The 14,974-nt window shown below is 42.6% G+C and overlaps 1 protein-coding gene across 1 annotated transcript in view; it reads right to left on the bottom strand.

The window, feature by feature from the left end:
* The window catches only part of LOC115402979 (contactin-associated protein-like 5), a 146,967-nt gene that overhangs the window by 92,025 nt on the left and 39,968 nt on the right, over positions 1-14,974 (bottom strand). Inside the window, exons 2-3 of the mRNA XM_030111694.1 lie at positions 10,442-10,552; positions 4,610-4,803 (exon numbers count right to left, since the gene is read on the bottom strand). Of these exons, the coding sequence (XP_029967554.1) occupies positions 4,610-4,803; positions 10,442-10,552 (305 nt within the window). The remainder of the gene's footprint in view (positions 1-4,609; positions 4,804-10,441; positions 10,553-14,974) is intronic.

Below are 14,974 nucleotides of genomic sequence, written 5' to 3'. Positions count from 1 at the left end.
GATGATCACAGAGATAATTACAAGCCTTTATATGCTTTATTTGCCAACTCAGTGTCGATACCTGTTCTCTTTGTCAATACTTCCTCAGTGCTGCTGTTAAACTTTTCTTTTTTTTTTTTTTTGTTCCTTTCTGTGTGTTTGTTGTTTTTTAAAGAAGGAAAGGTTGGGACTAATTTGGAGATGCAGCGCTGCAGAGAGCCGGCAGTCATATGAGCAGCTGCTGCTCCCTCATTAGTGCCCCCGGCTCAGGTACCTGCACCGAGCTGTTACCTTTGAACTTCACTTGTTAAAATGCCAGACGGACGTCAATTAGTGTGAGCCAAAGGTCCGGGTACAAGCTGTGGTCAGCCCACTCTATGTGAGCTTCATCACAGACGCCTCTAATTAGCTGCCACTCATCCTGCTTCACTGTCTTTTTAGCCATGAGAGTGGCCTGACTGCGGGGATTGCAAATGTTGGCCTGTCAAGCATTGTCTGTGCCACCGCGGTCCTCCTCACTTCTGGGGAATGGGATTCGATTGAAATGTCACATTTGTTCATTTCCCACGGCAGAATGCAACCTGCTGTCAATTTTAAAAGTCCAAACACTTTTAGATCATTAAAAAAAAAAAATCAAGTACAGTTAACCCAGCTGCACTGTGGTCCACAGATCAGATCTGGTCTTTAGACCAACTAACCTCACACACACACACACGACATTCTGGCTAAGAGACATGACAGCTGAACACCAAAATAACACTTTCTAGTGAAACTGCTTTGAGACTGTACTGCACTGAGCTTCTTCCTTTCACACACACGAACAAGCCTCCTCCTCTGAGCCTGGTTCTACAGAACATCTCCGTCTCTGCCTGGTTCTGCAGGTTTCTTCTTTAAAGGGGAGTTTTTCCTTTCCACTGCCGCTTATGCCTGCTCATGTGGGATTGTTGTTTTTTTTCTCAGGGTGCTACAGACCAAGGATGTGCACAGTTAGCATGAATTTTGAAAGGAGGTAATTTGAGCGCAGTGGTAGAAAATAAACGAGCATGGTTTTCTTGTACTTGTACTTGGCTGAACTTGTGTTAAAAGCATTTAGTGTAGATATCGTTTTCTGTTTAAGTGCCAGGTTCTACTGCCTTGCTTCTGGAGGATTCTGCAGGAGTGGAAGTGAACTCAGACATATCTGATGAACTATTGAATATACAATGACGCCTTGTGTAACTTCTACCCATTCATCGCGTCTTTCACTGCAAACATGTTCATATCTTACATTTGCGAGGTGCGTCACTGAAGTTGCTCATTGTTTCCTACGAGACAGTTGAAGTTTCATATCTGTGGTGTTAAATTAACCAGTCTCAGACTGAATTTAACACTGGCAAGTCTGCTGTGTGCATTCACATCATTCAGACTTCTGTTAGACTGAACTTTGTTTATTTTCTGTTTTCAGTTTTCAGGTGTCCTTTGTTTTGTCAGTTTTGTGCAAAAGTAGTTACTTGAAAATGATTATTTCACTTTCAACTTTTTTTGTCATCAAGGGTCTCCCAGTTATTGTTGCAGCTGAGCTGTCGGCAGCTATGGGTCATTTTAATGATTGATTCACTTCATCAGTTCAAGAGAAGTTACATCAGTGAGTGAGAGGACAACGCTCTATAATCCGGATGCAAGTAGGAGGAAGATGCTCTACAATCTGGACGCTAGCTGAAGCACGCACACATGCAGCACATAATGTTGGAACGTATGCAATAAATTAAATTATTGCGGCTGTATAGTTGTTTGCATGTTTCAGTCTCTGCATTCAGCCAAAGCCGTGTTCTTGCAATAAAATATAATTTCAATCCCCTGATGTTGGGTTTTTTTTTTTTTTCTTGTTTGTGTGGATAATGCATATTTAAACAAGCATGGCGTTTGATAAATAATTCAGAGTGAAACACAGCAGAGACGGGGTGTTCACCATCAGTCATTGTGCTCTTTTCATTTTAAGATGATAGGATATTCCTGCGCGTTGACGTGTCAGAGTAACGGCAATGTCACGGGATTAAATGGCTGAAAACAAACAGAGTGAGGCTTAAACGTGTCCTTTAATTACGATTATCATGCGCTTCTAATTTATGACTGAATCGCTTTGTTGGGGCATTCAGTAACTGGAGCGAAAACAATGGATTGTAAAGAATTCATGAACACACGCAGACGGAGGCATAGACACATACACACACTTTTTCCTTTGTGCTCACATCAGATTTACATTTTTAAAAAGATTTAAAGACAGAATGGCATAAATTTGACGCAGACAGACGGATCACTTCACAGTGAAAATTGATAAGCTGCAGTATGAGAAGCAAACAGAAGGTTCCCTCCGTCTCATTATCTTAATGATCTTAAACTCAGACTGAGCATGTCGGCACGGATACGAGTTCGCTCCCTAACGTCTGAGGTTAAACCTGTGATGAACCTGCTTTAACCTTGTTGTGAATTAAGCTTAATGAATTGAACGTCTCGATGACTCAGACCCATCTTTACTTTATTCTGATCTGGAATTCAATCTGACTGAACTTTGCCCGTAGTCAGCTGAGGGAGCTTGTTATTGCTCGCTGTACAGTCATCAGCCTTCTTTCAGTTTCACTCCGTTCTGTAACGCTACTTCATCAGCGATGACAGGGAAACTGGCGGGTTTCTGATCCTGATCGACATGTACAGGTTCGTTTATTCCAATGAGGCCCTGATGGGTCGATCCAATGATCACCTGCAGGGATGAGCGAGTACACCACTATCTGTATCTGTATCTGTATCTGTTTACCCATCCAAATGATCTGTATCCGTATCTGTACTCGTAGGGGGCGTGGTCTAAACCGGAAGTGGGTGTGGTTTAACTGGAAACAGGCTGGGGCAGAAATTGGTGCACTATTTTAAGTCTGAAATTGATATGGATTGCTCAGAAGTTGCTATATTGATTCTTCATTTTAAAACTATTTACAGAACCGTCTCAGTGATACAATGTACAGATTTTTGGGTTTTTTTATTTTAGTCAGAACATGAATATTTTTAAAGTTACATAAATGATTATTTATTCACACAAAAGCCTCAGAAATACAATTTGAATATTTTTGGTCACAGTGGTAAAGGAACTAGTTACAGAACAAGTATTAGTTTTATTGAGTCAGAACATGAATATTTTAATTGTATGAATGCCTCCCCCCATGATCCCCACCGGAATCTCCCCGGCGTCCAGGGAAACCTCTCATACGCCCCTGCTGAGCTTCCTGGTCATGTCCGCGGCTGCAGTGCAACGGACATGACCAGGACGTGGACCTCGGTCCAGTTATCATCTCGCTCCCACAGATCACAGCCTCCCAGTGGAGCACAAGCCCAAATTATTATGAAAAAGAAGAGAAAAAAGGAAGAAAAAAAAAACACAAGGGAAAACGAAACTTAAAAACCTCTGAAAAAAAAAACCCCGAGCGTGCAGCACAATTGCCCGACGTTTCGACCTTATAAGGTTTTCCTCAGACACAATGCAGCTACAAAGAAATAAAATACCCGCATTTTTAATTTATCAGCTCCGATTGGCTTCTCTCACAAGGATCCTGTCGTCTCGGTGGAGCATGGAGCAGAATGAAGGACCAATGAGGATCTCCCATCAGCACGAGGACGAATAATGACTGACAATTCTCGGGCTGTACTCGGATTCGCATTATCCGTAACGAGTACTCGCGTAAAACGAGTATTCGGCTCACCCCTAATCACCTGGAAACACTCGGGGAGTGGAAAAAAAAAAAAACATTGCTCATGTGCTGTTGCTTTTAATTACAGATCTCTGTTTAGAACCAAGCAGATTGAGATGAGATGTGCATTGCCATCGTCTTGCATTGTACCCCTGCAGCCGTGGTCATCAGGTCAAACTGAATTTAATTGATGTAAACAGCCGCTGTGCAGTTGGTAATTAAAGCAAGAAACAAGCCGAGCCCACAGGCCTGCTTCTCAGAACGCACTTAAATCTGACTCAAATGGAACACATTTAACAAGGGAATTTCAAACACTCCACCGTCCACTGACGGCCGTGGGACCAGCTGCAGTTCCATCCAACCAGCTTCAACGAGGCCGCAGCTCCGCCCACAACCACAGAGAAACTGTTTCCTCTCAGCACTGCACGAGGAGCTTCTCCCTCCTGACACTGAAGACCTCCGTCTGTAACACTCCACATCTACCTAATGGAAGAAACCCTCCAGTACAGCTGACTGCATCTGTATGAGCGCTATCAGCATGGGCACTCTTCATTCAGAAACACCAGAGGAGACGCTTCAGCTGCGTTTCGTCGATGTCAGCAAGACGGTCCAAAAAATAACTGTCAACGTACGAAAGTTCTGAAAGGTTAAAATTCATGAGGAGACAAATAAACATCTAACCACAGCAAAAGAGCAACAAATGTCCTAAAAGGTTTAAAAAATGGTGTGAAATCTCACACCCACACACACACACACACACACACACACACACACACACACACACACACACACACACACACAGAGACAAAGGCTTTTAAGCCTCACTGAACTGTTTTCCTGTGTGTGTTTTGGTCATTAATGCAGTACCCTGGAACCCGATTCAAAGTGAGGGAAATGGCGGCAGGAGGACTCACCCCGACGCCGTCGTCCTGCCTGAACTGCTTCCAGGCCTGGCCCGTGTCGCTGTACAGCAGCATGTATCTGCTGACCCAGTCCGAGCTGTCATAACGCCCCTGCGTGGCCACGGCCGTAACCTCCATCCTGTCCCTGAGGTCCACCTGCAGCCAGGGCTCGGGGTCGGTCACCATGGGCGACCAGCCTCCTGCTCCTGCAGAGGCGGAAGACAAAACGCGAGGAGATCAATCAGCGGCAACACGATGGCTGCAGCTCCATCAATAAATATGATATGAGAGTTTCCTCTGAGCTCTGCTGAAAGCAGCATTATTTCACTGAAGGCAATCACAAGTTTGGAGGAGCTGCACATTAAAAAAAAAAAAAAAATGGATTAAATGAACTGACAGTCATCTATAATAAGCATCTGTGTTGCATTTGTTTAATCCTCATTTAACAGATAATGTGAAATGCATTTTTAGTCACATGACGAAGGAAGGTCAAGCACGACGCAACACACAATGACCACGCTGAGTTTAGGAATTCCATATTTCTACACAAAGCACTTTTACAAAACTGTGGTTGAAAGACATCTGTACATCATGAGTGTGGATTAAAACAGGATATAAAACATAACCGGAGATAAAAACTACAAAATCCAACAAAAAGCGAAACCCAAAAAACTAAAATAAAACAGTAAAATAAATTGAAACAAATAAAGTCAGACCAATGTGTCATGCTGAGTTGAAAGCCAGCGAGGGAAAGTTTGAAAAGAAGTTGAAATAACCCAGAGCAGAGAGAGAGAAAGGGGCGAGGCAGCACGGCTCACAAAGACCCTCTGAATATGAAAAAACACCTGCAGCAGCACACACAGAGAGAAAAAGCCTCATTTCTGCAGGGAGGAGATGTGTGAGCATGTGTCCCTCAATCTGTCCTGTACAGGCTCTCAGTGAGTGTGTGACGCACAGGAACAATTCTCCAGACACACACACAATGTCAACTTTCAACAAACCCACAAAAAGCAAGGGAACAGCCGTCCACAGCAGGAGGACGGAGACACAGAGGAAGACGGACGTGGAGCTGATGGACGCGAGGGAGGAGCCGAGGACCGCCAATGTGACGGGAGGTCATCAGACAGAAGGAGAAGAAACACGAGACCTGACCGTGGCTCAGTGTGTGGTAGAGACCCCCCCCACCCCCCGGCCCGTCTCGATACCCCGGCTTCAATTCCCCATCTTGTCTTTTCCTCACGTCCAAGTTTTCTCGGGCGTGACACTGAATGCTCCCAGTGGAGTTTGAGCTCCCTCCATGGCAGCCATCAGATCTTTGGCTACATTACACTGCAAGTCTTGACGCTCAGAACAGATTTGCTGCAAAAAAATCTGATTTTCTGGACTGTGCAGTTATACGTATTTCATCAAGTGACCCATTTCTGATTCTCAAGATTACGCTGTGCACGCGTGCTTGAAGTGTTTCCAAACTTCAAGCTACTTCTGAACCAAGCTCTTACTGCAAAGTTAAAAAAAAAAAAAAAGATGAATGATGACAAATGTTTGATGCTCATGTCGCACTGCCTGGGAAGCTCGCCAGACACTGCCGTTTGTGCACATCGTAGTGTTGGTAGGGCGTGCTATGAATGGATCACTGAGATTTTGCATAGAAACTTAGAATTTGGACATCATTAACTTGGACGTAAACATATATCATGCAGCCACAGAAAAATAATATCTAGATGGTTGCAAATTTCATGACATTAGAGACGCAATGTTAAGAAAATCAGATCTGCCCGGTTACACAGAGGTTGCAATGACACATATCTGATACAGAGCTGACATATTTCCACATATGGATTTGACCCGAATCCCATCTCAAAATATCTGAATGGATGCTTCCTGTTCCTGCTTACACTTTTCCAAACGCAGGCCCGATGTCTGCCGCGTAACAGCAAGGAATCAGACTAGGGTCACATTAGACAGACTGACAGTGGAAAAGCAGCCAATGTGTAAAGTGCCCCGAGTCGACTGAAGCAGTAAAAATGTGCTTTATAAGTCTAACGCCTTTAGAAGTTATCTGGTTTATAGTGCTTAATGTGTGCCTTTGATAAGCACCGGTCTTAAAAACGGCAGTTCAAAGTCTGATGCTGCTCGAGTTGTGAATAACAGCAGCGTTAATGAATTGCTTTGGACTCAGCCCTGAACCGAGGTGTGCAAGGCATTCTCTCCTTTCTGTTCTCTCTTTTAACAGCAGTAAAATCATTTTTTCCTTCAAAAGTTAATGTTTAAATGGTGGACTTTTGACTTAGGCTTTCATGGACTTTGGAATAAGCTACTACAGAGATGAAAAACTATTTGAGTACCAGTGTGGAGTTTGCACCTTCCCCTTGTGTCTGTGCATGCATTCTCTGGGTATTTATTGTGTGACTCTCAGGCAGCAAGAGATTTGAGTGTGTGTGTTTGTTTGCAATGTAGCTTAAATATAACAGAAATTCTGACTCCAGTGTGTCGGCATCAAACCACAGATCAAGTTTTTTAACCAGACTCACACACGTGATGCACTTACAGAATTAATCTGAATAAAAGTTTTCATCTCAGGGTCACTGACTTTCTTGTCTTTCCATCCAATAGCGTCTGAGAGCTCTAAACCAGTGGTTCTTAACTGGTCAGACTTTGGGACCCAGCATCAACCCTGAATGACAAGCTGTGACCCAAACATATGAACGCCAAAACTCTTTACTTCAGAAATTCAGAGTCTCTTAGCAGACTTTCATTCACAAACATGAAATAAAAAACTCAATCTACTGAGAAGTCATTTTAAAAAAGGCTCCAAATCTGTAGCTTTAGCTGAGTATCCACTCAATGGATAAATAAAAGAGTCCTATTAAAACTATTCAGTCCCTTATTCAAGCATTAAAGGCTGACACAAAAACTAGAATATTTCATTAACAGACATTTTTAACAGACTTAGTGATTACAAAAAGAACCATGAAATTGAAAGTACATATATATATATATATATATATATATATATATATATATATATATATATATATATATATATATATATATGTATACACACACACATACTGTATATTGGAAGAATTAATGGGAGAACTGCATGATTTTACCTCCTGACAGCAGTCTTAAAGGAATACTTCAAGATTTTGGCAAACTGGCCCATTTAGCGCAATTCCTTAGTCATTTTGAACAGCATACTTTCTTTTTTTTGTGAGGTCGAACTATTGTTTATCCAGAGGTGAGTCGGGGAAGGTTTTCGGGACAGACACAATGGAAGTGAATGGTATTTTTGCTTCTCCTCGTCAAACTCATCAAATACACAAACCAACAACCCCAAAACACTTTGGTGGACACGTTATAATCCGCACATTACTATGCTGTGGAATATTAATGCAAAATTACCAGATTGAGTTGTTTGTGCGAAGATTGCTAAGACGGAACTACTTACTAAACATGGCGTCTGGGCGTAGTGATTTCAAAAGAAAAAGTAGTTCCCAGTATTTGCTTCAGTGTCGTAACGCTACAATATTATTTGTTGGTGTTCCAAAAAAAAAAAAGAATACAAACAAAAATAACCAGCCCAGAGCGGGTCTATTCCTCTACCTCTATGCTCTGATGTGCACGAGCAGAGAGCATTTCATTTCGACCAATGGTTGCAGGAGACAACGATGACGTCCGTCCAATAGGCTGCGTTTTAAGGTACTACGTCAAATGTATCCGCCCCAAACAAACACACGAGGCAGTGAGGGAAGAGGAGCGGCAGGAGTCCGAGTGATTAAAGTAGAGCGGCGGAAGAAGATGTAAATGAAATGATGAGTGGACCACAGTCAAAAAAGAGAAAGTGTTCTTTCAAAAAGGAATGGATGTCTTCACACAGCTGGGTAAGACCAACTGAGGAGCCCGACAAAGCCCTGTTCAGCTGCCTGTTCAGCAGCAGCTTCTCCTGGTGGAGAAAATGATGCCAAACGACATGCTGGATGTGATTCTCTTCAAAAAAAGGTCCGACAGCAAGAGACATCTAATATTATTGAGCCTCTGCAGTGAAAGAGAGGACCTACTGGAGGCTGTAAGGTCAAGCAAAAAGTATAAATACAAGAAAACTAAGGTGAGAGTCATATATTTATGTATTTAAATGGTCAAATAAGCATGTTTTATTGTGTATGTATCTAATGATGCTAATATTTGTTGGCTGTTTTTCCTTCTGTGTTTCAGAAATGTGTCCTGAGCCTCGACACAGCGCGGCAAGAAGCTGACCTACTGAGAGAAAAGACAGATTATTTCTTCTACCTTGTACATTACAGTTAAATATTGCTATGCAAAAGCATGAGATTTTATCTTGGTATATATATATATATATATATATATATATATATATATATATATATATATATATATATATATATATATATATGTATATATGTATATATATTTTTTTTGTTTTTTTTCACTGGTATTTTATTTAAGCCAAGATTTTCACACAGTGCACTAGTTGAATTCTGTCAGTATGGGGTATGTTGGAAGCGCATATCGGCCTGTTGGTTATTGTCCTGTATACTTGAAAGGCTTTATGTTCAGCCTTTTCAGTGCTTTTAGATGGATTATTAATGTTAATGTGTCAATATATGTTTTACTTAAGTAAGTAAAACACATTTGTGACTTCATTCTGTGTGATGTTTCCTGAAAATATATAGGCTACATATTAAATATTTTGTTTTACTGGTCCTGTGGTCTAAACTGTGAAGTGTATGGTCAGGGTTTACAGATGGTTGCGTCCCATCCCACCTTGTCCCTCCAAAACATGCCAGGTGTCCCACTTTTTGTCTTTCTGGAGGTGGTCACCCTACTCTGAATAAACAACAGCTCGCCCTCACAAAAAAAGTAAGTATGCTGTTCGAAATGACAAAGGAATTGTGCTAAATGGGCCAATTTTCCAAAATGTTGAAGTATCCCTTTAAAGTCTGGAGTTTCAGTTGACAAAGCTCGGTGTTCAGAGTGTTTAGTCGAACAGAGCTGAGGAGCAAGGCAGAACTGTTCTCATCACACAGCTGTTCCACAACTGGAGAGGCTTTTTCACCCTGCACTGAAAGAGACGTCTGAGTCTTACCTCAGTTTCTTTGCTTCCATTTAGCAAACCAAAACAAACTCTGTGGTCTTCTTCTATGGTCTGAAAAGGTCAATGTCAACCTGCATGACAGGGAATTACCGCCATCTATTGTTAGGGAGTGTGAATAGACTTTCAGGATTTTTTTCCTGAACTTTACTTTTTCTCCTTTCAAAGACTCAAAACCCACTGAAAATGGGCCGCAACCCACCAGTTGGGAAGCGCTGCTCTAAACCAGGTAGAAGCTCAGCATCCATGGAAATCAACGGAGAAGAGTTGGTGGTTCTACTACACCCAAACTAGACGCTCATTTTACAGTTTTTGGAGAAACTTAGAGTCAAACAGCAGAGCAGATCAACGCCTCAGACTGATTTGGAGCAGAAGCACAGACAGAAACAGTAACAGTCTTTTAAACTATCTTTGTCTACAAGAAAGTGAGGCCATGTGGCCATGTCTCTGGAAGAAACTGTGTCAGGGCTGTGTTACTTGGTCGAAAGTGGATTTTGGTGATCTAACTTGAAGTGGCAGGATCAGCTGCCTCGGCAGGATTAGATCTAAGGTTGTTTCAGTAGCCGAGCTCTGCTGGCCACAGACACAGGTCTAGAACCTGGAGTAGACAACAGGGTCACAGACCTGGACCTACTTCCAGCTAACGCAGGAGGTGGTGATTTAAAACCTGACACAAGGCTTCTTTTTGGTCATGTTGAAGATGTTGAAGACAGACGGGAGCGGACACTCACCATCTCTTCTGTTCAGCTTGGCATTGTGGGCAGCGTAGCTGATGGAGGGCTGTGAAGAACTCTGGAAGGATGACTGGGGCAACATGGAAACCAAGGGGCTGTTGCAGTTATCTGTGGAAGATAAGAGGGATGACATTTCTGAAAAAGGATTTTAAATTGAGAAAATACATGAGGCTTGCACATGAGAAAGTCAGACGTGAGATGTGAGAAGAGTCACGGTCTCATTAAAAACCTTTCATGTCATGTACCTCCTGCAGAGAGCTCATTTTTTCTCCTCTGTTCATTAGTTCGCAGCACGCTGGAACATTTGATGGAACATTCAGCACGTTGCTGAAGCACAAAGTTGCTTGTGTTCACACATGATGGAAAAAGTATGAGTTTCCATTTCAGACACATTTCAATGGCTGGTGAATCTACTGGGATCGGAAAATGTAAATACGCCACCATGGAGAACAGAGCAGAACAGAAATATTTTAATAATCCCAGAGGATTCCATTCTATTCAGAGTTATTACTCAAGCTAAACCACGTCTCATTACATCCTGGAGCATCGCCCGTCACGTTTGATACCAGGAAATATGAAAATAGGCTGTTTCTGACCATTTTACTGTCAACCCATTCATTTCCTAATGAACACGGCCTGAGATCATCCAGTGGCAGAGGCGGCTCCGAGAACATAAAAATACAATCCCACCTAAGAAAATCTTTGCCTAGTAAAGTCAACAACACATATTTTAAAGTGTACAGTTGTTGTTTTTTTTCCACTAAAATATCAGCAAGTGGTCTTCACCATAACACAGTTTTTGAAAATGCGTGGGTTCCGTGTCTTTGCAGACGGCGGGCACATTGCTACTGGCCAGAGAAAATAGTTCCTCTGCACACGCTCAGTAGATGTTGCTGCGTAAAATGAAACTTGACTGAAACAAAAACGTAAAAACAATGTCTTCTCAATTGAAAGATTCTCGTCCAAACGGAACCTTTGTTCTGTCATTAGCATCATTTCCTCCCAGTATTCACACTTGTGGTAAAAGGATGAACAATCACTGTATTTTTTGGCAGAAAACACCCACATTTTTAAAAACTGGTTAAGCGGACAGCAATTAAATTATTCCTTATTTGATGTTCATAGCAGCAATAAATAAATTTTTACCACAAACTGTACACCGCCCTTTATGGCCTCCCAAGTATATCCTCGTTGATTACATCTCCAATAGCAATGAGCGACTGCAATCAGACATTCAGAAGAGGTTTTCTCTCTTCCCATTGACTATTAATGTGAGCCGATATGACACTGTTAGTGCTCACTAATGAAAAACAGATAAATGCAATCGGGTAAATAATTCATGTGTCTCTGTGAGGTCGGGAATTGACTGTAATATTGCCAGAATGAGCCAATCTGAGGCCAAGTGCACCACCTGAACTTGGTTTTGGAGGATTCTGGGAAAATTTCCGAACTGTAAAACTTGTAAAACACTGGGAGATGTGATTAAAAAGACAGTGTGAGGTGAAGGCTGCGGTTCAGAAACGCTCACTGCTTTATGAGCCTGATTACTGCAGATGTGTCAAAAGTCGGCGTGTGTAACCTCAATCAGATCGGGATGGAAGTGCTATGCATCCTTGATGATTCGGGGTAACTTGAGGGGATTCTGATCACTGACAGCCATCACAGGAAATCAGAGGAGCTGCAGTTTCAAAGCTTTCTCCTGCAGAAAAAGAACAACTCGCATTTGTCAAAACTTTAACTTTGCACAAGAAAAGAAGAACTCCTAATTGCAAATTCACCACACTTGATATAGAAAGTACAAACAAAACTGTAATTGTAGCCCACAGCATAACTCAGTGAATTGTTGGCACCATTACACTCTCTGTTTACATCTCCTCGTATCAGCATTTAATGTTTTCTGTAACATTATCCAAAAGACTTAATAGAAAAAAAAGGAGCATTTAATTACCCTGGTTGGTAACGAATGCTCGCAGGCATGTCTGCAGATCCTCTGCTTTAAATAAATCAGTGCCTGACAGGCATTTTCACACCAACAAACTGAGCAGCGCAGCTCGACATTCTTAAAATGACATGTACTCCTCCTCGCTCCATGAAAAATTCACAATGCATAAATATGCAAATATTGGAGCAATGCAGACTTTTACACACCGTGCTGCTGAGAGAGAAAAACTTCAGCAGAAATCCCGCAAAAAGTGAACGTCAGAAGAACATTAATGCGTCATCTGAGGACGGCGGCTCCACAGATGCTCACTTTGAAAGATGCAAACAGGAGTGAATCAGTTCTCCTCCAGTCGGACCAGAGCCACAGATAGATCAGTTTTCCTCCAGTCAAATCAGAACCACGAAGGAATCATTAAAAGTGTCGTCAGTTTACCTTGTCTCTCTCACACACACAATGAAAACAGCATGGGAGCTGTCGACTCTCTGAGAAGGAGGAAGTCATGTGCTGCTTGCTCATGATGCAATGGTCTCAGCAGAAGATACAAAACGTCAGTTTGGACTGATGCTTGCGGTCACGATGTGCGTTTTAACTACAGCAGAAACTCGTTGGAGAATCACTGCAGTGAGGTTTTTGAAGAAGAGTACAAATTAAGCTGTTGTACAGTTCCACAGTGAGTATTTGTTAATCTTTGTGTTTGTGTTCAGAGTATCTTAAAACAAATCAGATCGATGTACAAAACTGGAAAAGAATGCTCTCTTGAGGAGCCGCTGGTTTAAAGTATGTCTGTAGGAAAATAAGGAGAGAACAGAGGAAAGAAAGCATGTCGGCTTCTTTTATCCACTTCTCAAATTTCTCTCTAACAGTCCATTAACTCGTGCAGTGACCCTGAAAGCAGGCCAGAGGAGGCTGTGTGTGTGTGTGTGTGTGTGTGTGTGTGTGTGTGTGTGTGTGTGTGTGTGTGTGTGTGTGTGTGTGTGTGTAATCCAGCAGTGAGATTAGACCTCTCCTAACATGCAGCAGCAGATTAGCAGCAGCGTCCTGCTGCGCTGCTCTCCGGCTCATGGCGGTTTAAAAGTCCACTGGAAGGATTTTAAAAGTGGAGCTTCCCTTGTTCTGCAGAGACATGTATATTTTACTTTCCAGACATTTTGCTGACATTTTTGGACTTCAAATGAGCGCAACTGATCTATCCAATCTCGCCCCTTCTACCATTTGATCGGCACGTCTTTCCTCCAGATCACAGGCAAAGATCTCATCTTAGGATACAAGCTGAGTAAAGAGTGAGAAGTGATCACAGGAAGTTAGAAAGGCTTACCTTCCTGTGATACAGCCCCGGCCTGGTCTGTATCGAGAGGCATTTGAAACCTGTTTGCAGAACCGAGTGTGAACAAGATGTTCTGAGCGTTATGTTCCATGCAATTAAAGCTGGCATTTTCCTTTTCTTACTTTCCTGCTTTTAGGTTAAATTTAACAAATCTATTCCATTTAATCAGAGGGTAAAGTGCAGCCGGTGTCTTGATTCTGTCCCTGCAGCAAGTTAGAGTATTTTTTTTTTTCCGTTCCTCTGCGAAATCAAGCATTTCCATAACAGGAGTAATAAAAGTTCCCCTTGCTGCTGGCCTGTCTGCCCAGAGAGGGTTCAGTTCTGCAGAGCAGCTTAAATCCGCCACGCTTTGGTTCTGCGGAGACCGGGCGCCACTGTGTGAATGGATGACTCCGGCAGCTGATTCATGTGTCGCCATCCAAAACATCGACACCTCTCACTGTTGGGTTCAGGTGCACACGGGAAGCAGAGATGTTTGGCCGGCGTACCGCCATTCTGCGTGGATGTGGGACTCATTCAGTGTCACAATACAACAGTGAGAGAGAGTCTGACAAAGCCCTCAGGAAGGGAAATTCTATTAAAGCCCCACCCGGCAGGGATGATGTGCTTCTGTCTGATCATGAATCATTCCACGAGACCTCGCCTTGTAATTAGAGGGACATCATTTCACAGAAAAAAGAAAGAAAATGAGACATTGTAACACAGAACATCTGGCAGCAGATAAGAAGTACCCGCTCAGAGCGGCTCGCTGATTGCTCGCCGTGCGGCCCATGACTCTTCCTGGAAGTCCTCCTGAATTTCACCACATCGCTCGCCAGCCACGTTTTTTTTTTTCACTGCTGATTTGTAGTGTCACTGAAGTGGTTCAATCTGTTTCATTCAAGCCGAAATTACAGCTCAGCCTCTTTGTCGATGCAGATGTTCATCAGGAAACGTGACAACTGGCACCTGATCCGAGTAGCGGCGATGACTGCTGCCCAGGCTCGGCGCTCCGGTGACATTTCAAACCCTGAAAAGGACAACGCTCGCTCTGCCCGCCGGCTCCTGCATCTGTCCGTCACATCAGGCAGCCTTTAAACCCCCCGTGAGTCTTCAGACCTTTCACAATGAGATGGAAATCCCTCTGCAAACCCTCGACATTTTTTATTCATCACAGCCTGAGTGTCATCCATGCACATTTTAACATCATGTAATAATTAGAATTGTTCAGTATGTAAAAAAAAGGAGTTAAAATTCCTACAATGAGAGTAATTTGAATACATCT

This window comes from Salarias fasciatus, chromosome 16, assembly GCF_902148845.1.
Source record: "Salarias fasciatus chromosome 16, fSalaFa1.1, whole genome shotgun sequence".
NCBI lineage: Eukaryota > Metazoa > Chordata > Actinopteri > Blenniiformes > Blenniidae > Salarias > Salarias fasciatus.
This window is presented reverse-complemented; position numbering and strand designations above follow the sequence as displayed.